This window comes from Bidens hawaiensis, unplaced genomic scaffold, assembly GCF_021521415.1.
Source record: "Bidens hawaiensis isolate Kalapana, Puna unplaced genomic scaffold, B.hawaiensis_p1.1 tig00012813_1, whole genome shotgun sequence".
NCBI classification, from domain to species: domain Eukaryota; kingdom Viridiplantae; phylum Streptophyta; class Magnoliopsida; order Asterales; family Asteraceae; genus Bidens; species Bidens hawaiensis.
In genome coordinates this window covers 664,088-680,001 of record NW_027492066.1, presented here as the reverse complement: position 1 = coordinate 680,001, position 15,914 = coordinate 664,088, and the positions used below count along the sequence as shown (strand labels likewise).

Below are 15,914 nucleotides of genomic sequence, written 5' to 3'. Positions count from 1 at the left end.
TATTCCGGTCGCCGTCCGATATAGGCTCGTGTGTGGATGCTCGGTCGTTCGCGCGGGAGTTTTGAAATTTGAAAGTGGGCGTCTGAGCAGGCGTCTGTTGATAATATGGGGCCTCAGACGCCACGTATAGGCCTATACGTGGCGTCTTCGGCTAAGTCTGGTAGCTGAGCAGACGTCTGCTGATATAAGGGGTCCTAGACGCCACGTATAGGCCTATACGTGGCGTCTGAGGCCTATTTTTTTTATTTAATTATCATTATTTATTAGTATTTATTATTTATTAGTTATTAATATTAATATTAATTTGTTATTTAGTTATTATTATTATTTTTTATTAATTTTATTATTTTTTTAATATTATTTAGTTATTAATGTTAATATTAGTTTGTTATTTAATTATTGTTATTTATTATCATTTATTTATTATTATTATTATTATAGTCTTTTTTGTCCATTGATACTATGTCTTCTATAAGCTGTCTAGATCTACGTTAGATGATTCCTTTCGCCAACCCTGGCGTATGTCTTCGTACTCATTCAAACGTTGTCCGAACCGTGTTTTCCCTTCGAGCGCCGCCGGTACGGTGCTTCTTTCCCAATTAGGGTTTGGCCTAGGCATTGGGAAATCCCCTACCAGGTTTATATATCCAGTGATCACCTCCCCAGTTAGCGATGCCTATAACCTGTGGGTCCGGAACCAAGTCAGGACCGATTCTCAATGGGAAGTAAGATTCGGTCTGATTGCCAACTAGGTTGACTAACACACACGCGTATGTCTGAGCAGCCACGTGCCCGTGACCGGGTAAGCTGAACCAACGACTCGGCGGCGCCGGTTTGACCGTGTTGTAGTACGAAATGCTGGAATGAACCCAGCCGTATAATCTGTCATCCTCTTTGTTGAACATCGCCCTCCACCACCCTTCGTTCGTTTCCAGCCCGTTCTGCATCGCCCGCCTAATATCCGGCCAAACTTTCTCATGTATCCCCAAACCCACTGCAATTGATCGAAAACCGCAGTTACCGTCTGGGCGTACGTTTTTTATGTCTGCGACGAACGGCTGGGCCCAGCTAGGAATGACGCTCCTAAACGTTTCTATCGTCGATACTTGCGCAGGCGAAACCATCAAAGGAAACCCGAGGTGAGCTCCCGTAGGTCGTCCATGAGGAGTTTTAAACCGCGACGCTGACTTGGACAACGAACGATTCAGCGAGGATGGGGTGGGGTTTTCTTGGCTGGGCCCCTGTGACGAGGATGGGTTGTAGGAGCTGTGTCTGGGGAGATCTGGAGCGGGGGTGTATGCGCTGTGCCTTGGGGGATCTAGTTTTTTGGGACGCCCCCGAGGATCCTCTCTTTTTTCTGGCTCCTCTTTAGATCTCCCTGGAATAGCAGACAAGAGCCTGGGGAAAAAACTTTTCTATTGATTAGGGTCATCTATGGACGATAGCGTATCTGTGATGTCCCGTAGACCTGCTGCGTAGTCTGGCTCTTCGTTCGGCGGACAGGCTGGATCAAAATTAAGCCTCCTCCAGAACGGGTTAACATCCTCTATTGGGATACACGTGTCGTTAACTATGTATCCCTCAATCCGACAGGCACATGGCAGCCCCGAAGACGAATACAAATGGTGGTCGCATGAAGCGCCGCCATCACGCATCTTGTGTATCAACCCATACTCGTTCACAAGTAGACCCAGAGCGTGAATCGACACCCTGTTTATTAGCTTCTTCAACCAGACGTGCTGTCGATGTCCTTCCATGACCTTCGAGCGGGAGGCTTCAAAAGATTTACCGATTTCTTTCATCTGCGAGTTGACCATTTTAAGGATTTGCCTGGCAATTGTGTCGAGCGAATTGTTGCTTCCATTGAGGTACCTTTTCAGATTTGCGTGCTGGCTCTCAACTCGGTTCGTCGTATTTTCGCCGTAGTTTCGGCGTTCGTCGATCCAGCAGGCTACAAACTTGTGTTTGTATGGATCCAGCCAGCTCTTGCGAATGTATTGCCAGACCTCTGAAAATAAAAAGGAAACGTTATTAACACGTATGTTTAGGCTATTAAAAACTGTCAGGTTATACGAAGGACTCACCGGCTCTATCGTCCCGTATCAAATGACGCTCCATGTTGAGGCGACGGTGGTCGTACTCCTGAATCGTCGGCGACTGATACAGGATCTTCCACCAGTACGCAAAGTCCGTCCCCATTTCCGTGCTATATAGACTCTTAAATTTTCTCCTTATATTCTTGGATATGTGCCACCTACATAAATTTTTGGTGACATTAGAGAAAACCGCGTCGCATGCGTTCATGAGGGCCTGGTCCGCATCAGTCAGGATCATGCGTGGCTCCATGCAGTCGTAGAGCATTTGTTTAAGTTTCTCCAGAGCCCAGCCGAAGTTCCTCTGCCGTTCCCTGATCACAAACGCGGCGGCGATACAAAACGACTGTGATGTCGAGGTCACACCGATAAACTGAACCAACGGCCAGTCGTACATGTTGGTGTTGTACGTCGTGTCAACCATCAGCACCTCGGGGAACGCACGCCACATCTTATGCGACTTACTATGACAGAAGAAAATTTCCTCCGTCCTGTCGTCGGTATCACTCTCCCAGGTATAGAACGTGAAACCATTGCCTGCGAGAAAGTTTTCCAGCGCCTGCATTGGATGAAATAAAACTTTGCTAAATATTACAAGCACGACAAGTACACATTAAAACTACAAGTGTTTTGAACTACCTTCATAGGGATGTCGCCTAGTAGCCCATCCCTCCTAATCTTGGCGGTGTGGTTGTATATATCTTTTAATGCAGGTTGCACACCGGGAAACTTTTCGCGGAGGGCTGCTTCGATTTCTTGTGGCTTCACGCCGGCCCTGTGTAAACTCTCAACCATATCCAGCTGGTCGGTGTTCATTTTTCTAAAAGACGCATACCCCTCCTCGAATTCAACGGGATCGTGGTTGTGAGTCTCGTTTACCACTTGAACCCTCCAACATGCACCCCTTGAGTCGTACTTGCCCAGGATCTTAAACGGACAATATTTTTTGATGCTACCGGTACGTCTCACCGTCGCCTTTATTTTGGGTTCGCCTCCACGATTGCATGCAAGGTCCACGGCGTTTTTCCTTGACCGCTGGACCACAACAACAAACCCATGCTCTCGTCCTCTAACTTTTACTCATTTCTCCAGCTCCTCGCGGCTCTCAAAAATTTGAAACAGTTTTACGCTGATTCTTAAGCCGTTTATTAAATAACATACAAACAAATAATATTAACTTAAACAAAACACACGATGTCTTACAGCATCTGTTTTATACGAAACCTTCACATCGCGTATGTAGTCGTCATCATACCCATCTTCGTTATTTGGGTTTGGCCCGGCATAATCATTTCGCCCGTGGTGCGATGAAGACTCGGTTCCATAAAACGGATCATTTGCTACTGGTGGCTGGTACGAGGACGTAGCCTGACCTCCGTAATCCGACCAGGCGACAGATGAGGGGTACGAAAGCTGTCTACCGTAATCCGACACGAAGTACTCCTACCATACATAAATTAGAAATTCAAACAACAGTGCCAGTGGTAATAATTAATAATAATAATACCTATAATAATATAAAATATAATATTTTAATAATAAATAAGAATATTAAAATAACAATAAGATAACCGTATATTTACAAAAAGACTGTATAACAAAACCTGGTTCAAGTTTGGCAAGCCCGGCGAGCCAGTGTTACCATAAAACTGTTCGGGCTGGGTATCATACCCGACATACTCCTAACAAAACGTAATGCAGCATGTGTTAGTAAAAAAAACTACCAAATTCATATTAAATAAATATATGACGAAACTTGGTTCAAGTCGGGTAACCACGACGTGCCAGACTGATCGTTAGCAGCGTAACCCGGGTCCTCCTCTGGAAATAAATGGTTAAACCAAGACATTATGGGTATATATAGTACAAATGTTGTATTGTTTTTCGTTGAACGACTAAACATAGTATCCAACATTTATAATAAAGAAAGGAAAGGAGGGAAAGGAGGGGAGCCGGCCTCCAATAATTCAGCAACATCAAGACGCCACGTATAGACCTATATGAGGCGTCTAAGGTACGAGTTGACAACCTAGCCCAGCCTTTGCAGGGCAGGTTGTAATCCAACTAAGACGCCGCGTATAGGCCTATACGTGGCGTCTTAGTCATAAAAAGACGCCGCGGATGGGTCTATACGCGGCCGATAGGGGAGCTTTTCTAGAAAAACCCACTCGCTTGTCTTGTTATGTTTTTTTTTCTTTTCTTTTTTTTTTGTTATTTATAATAATTATTATTAATATTATTTTAATTATGAATAATATATTATTATTCACAATTCGGCAAAGCGTGTTCGGTAGCAGGCCTTATATGGGAAAATTGACATTGCAAAACGACCCTTCAATTTATTGGCTGCTATCGTTATGGACATCTTGAATCAGTTACGGTGATTACCTTGGGAAAAACTGACAGTGCCAAACGAACCCTTTATTGGATGCTCTCGGTATCGGCACCTCAAATCCGCCTCTTCGATATCTTCAAACTCCAACGTTCTTGACCTTTGGCCACCACCGGCAACCATAGTTGTGTTCACTCAAACACATATCAGTCAACACTAAGCTTAAGCTTAGGCTTGTTATTAGTTTTATTTTTAGTTATGGGTATTCTAAGTTGGTCATGTTGCGTATATTAAAGAATCATCGGCTTTTATATATACGTATACATATATAGTAGATGTGCGTTATAAGAATTCATTGCGTCGAGATAACCAGCACCAGATCGAGACGCTAGTTTGATGAGTTTCAATCTCTCGAATCCGCGGTATACGTTAACGGCAGCGAGAACGTGAGCCCATATTTTGGACAGATAAGTGGAAATTCGGTCATTGCTCCAGCTCAACGAGCACCAGACTGAGATATTAGCCGGGACCTACCTGAACCGGTTGACACATATGCTGACGTGGATTTAGGCTCCGTGCTGGCGTTGATATTAACACGTTTGCATAATACACAATGAAAGCACAAACTCAAACAACAATGCATACAATAGCAATTCTCTTCAACAACCAGTCAAACAAGAAGAAGAGAAAAATAACGAAGACAATTGCTATTGTATGGATTGGTGTTTGAGTTTGTGCTTTCATTGTGTATTATGCAAACGTGTCAACGAATGCTGTAAACATACGTGTTAATATCTGGGTCAGCACCGAACCTAAACCCACGTCTGCATACGTGTCAACCGGTTCAGCTAAGTGCGAACTAATATCTCAATCTGGTGCTCGTTATGTTGGAGCAATGACCGAATTTCCACCTATCTGTCCAAAGTAGGGGCTCCCGTTCTCGCTGCCGTTAGCGGATACCGCGGATCCGAGAGATTCAAACTCATCAAACTAGCGTCTCGATCTGGTGCTGGTTATCTCGACGCAATGAATACTTATACCGCACATCTACTATATATATATATATATACGTATATATAAAAGCCTATAATTCTTTAATATACGCAACATGAACAACTTAGAATACCCCCAACTAAAAATAAAACTAATAACAAGCCTAAGCTTAAGCTTAGTGACGACTGATATGTGTTTGAGTGAACACAACTACGGTTGCCGGTGGTGACCGGCGGTCAAGACCGTTGGAGTTCGAAGAAATCGAAAAGCCAGATTTGAGATGTCGATAACGAAAGCAGCCAAGAAATTGAAAGTTCGTTTAGAAATGTCAGTTTTCCCAAGTAAGCCACTGTAACTGATTGAAGATGCCCATAACGAAAGCAGCCAATAATTTAAAAGTTCGTTTCGCACTGTCAATTTTCCCAAATAAGTCCTGCTACTAAACGCCCTTTATCGAATTTCCAATAATAATATGTTATTGATAATTAAATATTATTAATATTAATAATAATCATAAATAACATTAATAATAACAAAAGAAAAGAAAAGAAATAAAAAAAAAGAAAAAAAAAACCATAATAAGACAACACTGGTGAGCTTTTCTAGAAAACTCACTAACATAAATATAACATAATACAATATAACAGAATATCATATAATAATATAATATAATAATATAATAATATTATTATATTATATTATATTATATTATACAATACGCTATACAAACGTATCTCCGAAAGTCTTGCGTCGCCGCCTAACCCCGACATCTGACTCTCTGGCGTACATCAGGTACCTAATAATAATAATAATATTTTAGTACTAATAATAATCCGTAACTGCTTTAATACTAATAATTATATGTTTAGAATAAAAATAATAATAATATAATAATTAATATTTTAATAGTATTTTACTCTAATTATTTTAATAATAATAAAAATATAATAATTTATATTTAAATAGTATTTAAATATTATTATTTTAATAATAATAATAATACTATTTTAATAAATACAATAATAGTATTTTATTTTACTAACAATAATATTTTCATAACAACAATAACTTAATAATAATATTAATATTTTAATAGTAATAATATAATAAAAATTTTAGCGCTAACGGTAACATTACGGGAAATCTATTTTAAGTTTAGGAGGCCCGACGAACTAGGGTTACTGTCAAACGGTCGGTGCCTAGACAAATTTCTAAAGTAAACCATTCACCAAATCTCTGTCATAACATCTACAACTATGTCCTAACATGTAAAAAATAAAGATAAAACGAAACCTGGTTTAACTCCGACTGACCGTTAGCGCCGTCCGGCATCTCCTCGTCCGACTCCAGAAACATACATGGTTCAACTCCGACTGACCGTTACCCGTCCGGCATCTCCTCGTCCGACTCCGGAAATATATATGGTTGTTGGTGTTGGTTGAATGAAGAGGGTGCGGGTTAATAAAAAAAATAAAGGAAAAGAGAAGAAATGGTAGAGATGGAGGGGAGGGAGCCGGGCTTCAAAAATATACAACACCCTAGGGGCCGCGTATAGGGCTATACGCGGCGTATAACCCGTACGATCCGACAACCCTATGACAAGCCAGACTAAGACGTCAAATCGTACCCTAAAACGCCGCGTATATGCCTATACGCGGCGCCTAGGGCGGTGCTGGGGCGGTGTCCCTAGCAGGACCCTTACCAAAAATAATCATCCAATCATTATTAGTTTAGACTAGAATGACATATGTAATTTATATTTTTTTTCTAAACAACAAATATTATTCTTACTATTTTACATGAATAATCCTAAATTACTCTTCTTGCTACATATATTAATGTAGATTTACTCTATGGAGTTATTCACTTATGTATTTGTAACAAATTGAAATGACACTTTTTTTATTTTTGAAAATAAAAATAAAAAACGAGTTCACTTAAATGACATTGAATTGGCAAAGGACCATGCTGCTACATGTATGGTCCACGAAGCTACCAGTTTGTACAATAACTATTAACAAATTTGTATATTAATATTTAAGAGATATTCATGTTAGTATGAGTTTATACTATGTCAAAATAAGATTGTATAGACTTAGAGTAAACTAGTAAAGTGCTTAATTTTCGTCTTTTTAACAAATATCTCTTTATTTCGGTAAAAACTTACAATACATTAAAGCCTATAAGCATTTTGATTCTCATGAACTAACAAAGAAAGACTAAGGATTTGTTTAGTATGGAGTAACTGAATGAAGAGATAATAGAACGAACAAGGGAATAAAATGTATCATTACTATTTCATTGACCATTTTTTTGTTTGGTTAACCTATAAGAATAGAAGAAATCATGATTTTATGTTGTTTGGTAGGAAAAAAAAAGATGAATAAATCATGGGTTTAGTTAAGGAAGGATCTTGCTTATACTATAAGCTTGCAAGTCATGTGAGTTCTAGATCTCCTTTTTATATATGTTTTAGGGCGGTATGCATACGAACAAGATTATGTAGTTTATAAAAGAAAAGGAAAAAGTTTAGAAAGTATAACTATAATGATCAGTTTAATCGATGGTTTAGCATGCCAGTCTTTAATGCAGATTTACCCGTGGAATGAAAGCATGTTATTCTATGGCACTCTAAGCCTCTATTTATAATCCAAAAACCCTAATGAAGCATAACTTTAGCCCAAAACTTAACTAATTAAATTTTGACATATCGGAGTAAGCTATTTAACCCAACTAGTTAGCCCATGGAACTTTTGGTTGGTTTAATTAATTAAACCATTTTAATTAATTATTTATGTTTATTATATCATTAACACACACACACATATATATATATATATATATATATATATATATATATATATATATATATATATATATATATATATATATATATATATATATATATATATATATACAGGGGATGATTCAATTGAGAACCATAGTTTTCTTGAAAACCAATTAAGTGAATCATAGCCATTGATCAAAGCTAATCAAAGGTTAATATTAAACAATGGCATAATGGTAATTTGGTTGAAGTAAAAGGCTATGACTTAGATCATTAAGGGTATTTTAGGAAGAATTTTTGTCTGTTCAATTAGAAACTAAAATCAATAACTATATACCATGAATATCTCATCCTATTTCTTCTCCACTGCATTGTTAAAGACGTGTGAATCCTAATCGCATAACCAGGAAGAAGTTTTGATGACGAAGATCGAAATCGAAATTCCAGACATTGGGATCATGTGAGTATTGGCTTAAATGTGGTTACAGCGAGCTGTTTACTACATGCATCTCGGCAAATTTGAACGTAAACATATGTGATATGTAGTCATGTAGATGTATAGTCGGCATCTAGTACTATATAGAAGTTCGAGCAGACCAAAGCATGTGCATTTTTTCATACCTTTTTAGTTACACTATATTTGTTATAAAAAAATTTTTGTAGTAGGTAGACACATATTTATATGATTTTCGTTTATGGCGATTGGTTTCTTATGATTACATTTTTTTAATTTTTTTTTTATTTTGGATGTTTGTGTGTTGAGTACATATATGTAATTATGTTTTTTCTTCTTCTTTTTTTATTAACTGGTAGTACATATATGTATTTAGTGTAGGATTCATGAAAATATGAGTTACATATGTGTAAGTGATGTACGTTTCATATATATGACTCTGTTATTAAATATCTTTTAAGCATGTACATATATGTAGTTTTGGTGGAGGATTTTTATAGGCCTGGAATTGTGTTTGAAGTTAATAGCATGTTGAACAAGATTGCTTAATAAATACGTGTATGTAGTTTAGTTTATCATGCCCATACTGAAGACTATTTTTTTGTTTTGATTGAACTATGTGTACATATATGTAAGTAATATGCTGATTGATTTAATGTAAGTGGAGACATATGTTTTCTATGTTACATATATGTATTCTTAACGTTTAAAGTGATAGTTTTTTTTTTCCAAACGCATGTGATGCTACATATGTGTATCCTTAACATTTCATCAATCAAAACTTGAGTCACACTTACGCATGATGAGGAACATTGAGCAAAGTAGAGATCATTATTTTTTTATGCAAACTTTACATAAGGAAATGGTGATTTGAGGAAGCAATGGATCTAGAGAAACATATGAGGAAGTAGAAGCAATTTTGGGTTGTCTACTTGAACAATGTTTTTTAATTTCTTTCTGTTTTAGTATTTATTTTAGTATATTTGGTTATGAAAATCTTTATATTGTGTGAGATATATGTAAATGAACGGGCTAAAAAAATTACATATATGTAGCAAGAAAATTACATATGTGTAATGATGGAATTAGCATTGTGTTCATGTTAATCGTATTTGTAAGGGAATTGAGATCTAAACGACTTGTGATATTCATGAAAATAACAAGCATGTTTGTTATAATTGTTTTTTATAAGTTTGACTTTGTTGATTAAATGATTAAAAAATACGTAAATGTATACACTAATCTATTAACAAATACCAATCTTAGGAGCAAATAGATGCCCGGAGAAAATTGTTTTAATATTGATCTTGGTTTGAATTTAGTTGTCATTAAAATGCTTGGTTTTTGTGTTGTAGTTTATATTTTATGTTTGCAATGTGTTTGGATTGTATATACAAATATCCAGTATGATATACAAACAACTAAGAAAAAATAACCTTATCAAAATCTAAAACTTTTAAGCCAAATGGGAAAATAGGTAATTTGGGTTAACATGTGGATAAAAATCAAGAAACATAGGAATATTAATCCGAAGATTAAATCTTGAAGAAACAGATATAAAAAAAATACGAATGGGACTATGGGAGTAGTAATTCAAATATATTAAAACCAGAGAGAAAATAGGAATTTTAGATTGAGTTATATTTTTGGAGTGTATAAAAGACGTTAATACCCTTTTTCTTTAAAATAAATAGATAATTAATAAAATTATGTGATTGGTTAGTTATGGTTTTCATAGTTTTTAAGTTATGGGTAGTTCTCATTTGAACCATCCCCTATATATAAAAGTTAATCATAGTGTTTATATAATCTTATTTCACAAATAATTAATTGATAAACCAATAATTAAATGGAACATAATTAGTATTCCATATCGTGGAATACTAAGAAACACTACCGATTAATAAAGCTAAAAAGAAGATCACCGAAAGGATATTTTTCATGTCTCTAGTTGGTGTATATGGAGTACTAGAAGTTGTAAGGTTTTAAATGATAAAAATGCATCCGGTTTAAAGATACTCAATGGGATACAATCACTAGGCAACCACAAGCCAGATCACAAGACATCTTTGAGAGAAAATGGGGGGGGGGGGGGTAAATAATGAGGTTAACCTAACATGTTTTCCTAGCGCCAAAAACACACACTTAAAACATTAATCTATATAGAGTGCGAATAATCTAGCAAAGTATCCAACGTGAATATCGCAAAAATAAGAGATTTTAAAGCTTTACAACTTTGGATTCGATCCTACACTATTGTAGCTGGATTTCATCTTGCATAATTTGTAAGCGCCATACGTTTCAACTTTGAGTTTATATTAATGCGTATCATATATGGATCCGGAATACAACAAAATTTAAGTCTTTAGATTGATCGAGTTTCTTTAAATTTTAAATTGAAAATAGCTCAGAGGAAATGTAATCATTATATTGTTTATTAATTCTAGCATCTTGCTAGTTATATTTTTTGGCTATGTGCCATCATTGTTAAAAAAACTAACTTATGTGTAATTAACTTAAAAAAACGCATGATGTGATTTACTCAGCAACCATGAGACAAATAGCAAAACACCCTTAAAAGGGGGGGGGGGGGGGGGGGGGTAATGAGGTTAGCCTAGTTTGTTTTCCTTGCGCCAATATACACTTTAAACCTTAACCTCTATAGGCTACGAATAATCTAGCAACTGGTTGCATATTAATATTGAGTGTGAATATCGAAGATAAGAGAATTCTAAAGCTTTACATCTTGGATTCAATCATGCATTATAGTGGCTGGATTTCATCTTGCATGATCTATAAACGCTATATGTTTCAGCTATGAGTTTATATTAATGCGTATAAGATCTTGGTTTTGAGTTTTTAAGAAAAAAATTAAAATCTTTGAATCTATTCTCACTTTGAAGTGATTGCTCCAAACATTAACATTTCTTCATAATATAAATCTAGTTGCTATAAACTTGCGCGTTACGGCAGGAACTCAGTCGGTATCAGTTCAGCGTGTTACTGTTTTGGTTCGTACCATATTAAAACTTGTGTGGTTGTTTGTGTAACTTAATAGAACATGAGGGTTAACATATTAAAAATTGTGAGGTTACTGGTGTAACTAAATGAAAATTATGGGGCGCCATATACAAATACGTGTGTGAGGTTAATTGTGTAATTAATGAAACTTGAGAGCTACCATATGTAGCATTTGCGTGGTTAATTATGAACAAAAGAATCTTGAGGTATTAAATATGTAAATAAGTTGGTGTGGTTAGTTATGTAAATAAATGAATCTTGAGCGCTACAATATGCAAATAGGTTTGTACAAAATTCAAAAGTATAGTTTTAATGTATATATTAATAAGATAAATTAATGCATATTGGGTTTGCGGGGCACGCTACCACATCTCATATTTTGCTCCTGTTAAGTCATATTCAAATCAAATACATACCTCTATTGTTAGCTTAAAGAGCATTTCCAACAGCAACAGCTCTTCTAATTCTGTGAGTGACTCTATTTTTAGAGTGTAGTTGTAAATGCATTGCTATTGCACAATATTAATAATGTGTTTTTAAAATTATAACAGATTATTCTGTATTTTAGATTTTCATTATAAAAAGACATCAAATTGTATTATTAAACCAACCATAAGGACATGATGTGGCACGCGATCCTACTAATTTTTATTGTCATATGGTAAGCTATGAACGTCATAACGTGAATGTTGTGCGATGTTTAAGTCTTTTAAGAGGATCATACGACACACTCTTCCTAGTTCGAGCACTAAGATACGTGTTTGCAGCACACTTTTGTTGGCCAGGTGTAGCATCATGCAATTGTTGCATGGCACCAATTGTACTAGCTCTCGTCTTATTGTAAGTTAGCTTTGCATAACACCACTCATATAAGTAGTTGGTCCAAACATTACAAGCCAATGAATAAGCTATTGGACTTTGATTATGTTAATTTAATAACAAATGCTAACAATATAAAGCAACATTGGCATCACATAGTGTTTGTTTGTTTGTAATATGCTTTTGCCCTTAGAGAGGGACCGAAAGAAAAGATTAAAGTTTAACACGTTTTTGAGTTTATGTCATGTCAAAATAGGCTAGTACAAATATATAGTAATCGCTTAGTTTATATCTTTTCGCACAAATATCCCTTTTTGGGAAAACATACAGTATATTCAAGCCTATCGGCGGTGAAGGAATTGAATCAAGAGCAATAAACGCTAGCTATGGTAAGTTTTAACTTACTATAAAACAAGAATTTGATCATTAAAACGTTCAATAGTGATAGTCAGTGACGGCCTTGAGAATTCATGGACCCGGCCAAGCTGGGAAAAATATGCTCGTTAGGCCTTAACGAACTAAGTAATGTAAACTAATTTTTTTAAATGACAATTAAAGTTATATTAAACATAACAATGATCAAAATCATTGTTTAATAATATGAGTGATGCGAGACTGTCGCTATCTAGTCAAAAGTATTAAAATCCGCGATCCTAATCACCTAAGCAAGCTAGGGTAAGTAGGGTGTCGACCCACGAGGAGTATGTGGTCAGTGCAATGTGAAATCGATTCCTAACATTATGAAGTAAACTATCAAAAGTGTTGATCACACTAGTAAATGATTTGGTTTTGAATATCAAACAAATAACTAAAGCAAAGATTCAAACAATAAACAAAACAAATCACACCCGGGAATCCAAGTAAGCAATTAACAGTATTCTCATGCAACCTAACAGGTTAATTATCCTAAGTCAATTAAAGATTGATTAACAAATTAAACCGTAGGCATCCACAATCGAATGTTAGGACATGCATGACTGCTTTCACCTGCAGCACATGTCCCAACTTTATTTTCTTTGGACTGATTGTCAATGGTTTGTTTGAGATCAACATGAAGCTACGACACTAGTTATCAAACAGTCCCTGCCAGTGTGACTCAACTAAGGGCAATTATATGCTTTCTTGCAATTAACTAGTCAGCACAACCCTACAAGCAATTATTATAGCAACCGAAAAAATCATCGTTCTGCTCGACAAAAACCTAAACCGACTGAATGCACGGACATACTAAATATCAATACTCATAGATTAACAAAAAAGATAATTACAATTAGTTGTTCTAATACATGAGAAAAATACTGAAAGATTACAAACTATACATCTCGGGTATGACTCGAAGGAACTAGCTGCGATTCGTCATCTCTCAATCTTCAATCTCGATGTTATGGAGCATATAGATGATCTAGGGATGGTTAGAATTGATGGGAGAACTCTCTTTTGCTCTGAAAATGGCTTAGAAACTGCTTAATAACGATTAAGGTCGTTAAAACGTAATATAATAAAAACCCTAACTTTTCCCGTCTGTGGGACCCATCGCGTTTCGCGATGGGTGTCCTTTCGGATCCATCACGTAGCGCGATGGACCAAAAGTCAACGAATTTTATATAATAAATGGCATCGCGTAGCGCGATGCCCTATCTTCACACCCCATCGCGTAGCGCGACGGGTGTCTTCACCAGCTAAACCATTTTTCCTTCTCGTTTCGTGTGCTGGACATCCCGGGTCTTTATCCCGTGCTCGTACAGGTCCAAATTAGTTTCCTTAAGCACCTGTGACCTGAAATGCAATAAACACGTATGAAGTATCAAAGTTCTTACAATAAACTATTAAAACAACTAAATTAGCAACCCGAACTATATACAAATAGACCGAACATCAATGAGTTTGCCACGGAGTGGGTTTATAATTGTTCCGGCATTCTCTAAAAAAACCAAGGTTGCAAAACTCGCTAGGCGGACTCTAAGCGGTCGACTAGGGAGTTGGGTGTAATCTGAGTACTCAGGAAGTACTCGGACAATGTAATATAAAGAAAATTAATTTTTAATATTATATATATGTCAAATATCATAAATTTACAAATATTTATAACAAAATAGGTGAATATCAATATAAATAAAATAAATACATTTGTAAATAATAAATTATTCTAAAAATTTCTAATCATTAATTAAAAAAATGATATTTGTTCTTTAATATTATTGAAATACGAATTATGTTTTATTTTTTTTAAGTCAATTTAACCCAAGTTAACCAAATAAATGTGATTCTGGCTAAGGTTGACCGTCTTTGATCGATTCTTAGTAACTATGCGAAGTTAAAGAAACTCGCATCGGCGACATAACTTGTAGCGAGTACTCGGCCTTTTAAAACCCATTTTTACAACATTGAAATATATATATAACGTCATCAATTTTTTAAAATTTTTGTGCCTCCACAAAAAATGTGCCGTACCAGGTGCCCGCATTGCTTCTCCTTGAGGCCGCTCATGCTAATAGTATGTTGATGAAAAGATTTTGAGAAAAAATGATGGAATCTCTAAGTGTAATAATGAAACCCCCTTACAATGGGAATAAGATGCACTGCTCGTCGTTCTTGACATCCGTGAGGAACCATCAAAATCGTCACCTACGCACCAGAAACAGAGCAATATAGATCGAAAATTCTTTTATTTAGTTGATGATTTAGAAATACTACTAAATGATTACGCTTAATAAAGGATCTTAATCGCATGTTTGATTATGATATTAGTGAAAACCTAGCGTAAGTTATGCGAGTCGTATAACTTCTAACGCAACATAACATTGTCACATCAGTTAGTTTCAGTAAAATTATATCAGCGTATAAACTTAGCAAACCGCCTTAAATGGTTCATGTAGCATCTCATACCAAAATATGTAAAAATGGGCTATACAACCCGTATAATATAATATACCAGGGATGTACGTATACACCATCTCCATGAACATACACTCACCAATAATAAATATATTTGAATTTATCAACATTCAAAATAATGCCTAAAAATCATGTACTATTGAACATAAATTTAGTTGCTATTCTACACAGTTACTCATTTTTTAATCACAACTAATCTACTTCTAATAATACTACCCCAATGGCCACCGCATGGCTCGAACCCCAGATAATAGTGGGTTAAATGCCCTTGATAACAACATTATTATTATTTATTTATCTTGGAACGACGGCTTTCTTGCATCTTAGGCCATCGCACTACCCAAATTTGGAGAACTTTGTTGACCGACGCCGACCAAACAATGTTGTTTTAACCAAACCCACGCTGGCTTCAGAGTTTGCCTTGAGCATTCCCCCAGAAAGCCATACCGCCAGCTGCCACTTGACAGTCGTCTCATCACACAAGCATAATTCTCTAGCGTAACATACGGTGGGACGAAA

General features: G+C 36.1%; 1 protein-coding gene across 1 annotated transcript; it reads right to left on the bottom strand.

The window, feature by feature from the left end:
- Positions 1-2,067: 2,067 nt before the first annotated feature.
- On the bottom strand, positions 2,068-2,909 carry LOC143542241 (protein FAR-RED IMPAIRED RESPONSE 1-like). Its single transcript, XM_077034876.1, has 2 exons — positions 2,733-2,909; positions 2,068-2,652 (listed from the first exon to the last, which is right to left on the bottom strand). Exons 1-2 carry the CDS (start codon positions 2,907-2,909, stop codon positions 2,068-2,070), a joined length of 762 nt encoding a protein of 253 aa, XP_076890991.1.
- Positions 2,910-15,914: the final 13,005 nt, after the last annotated feature.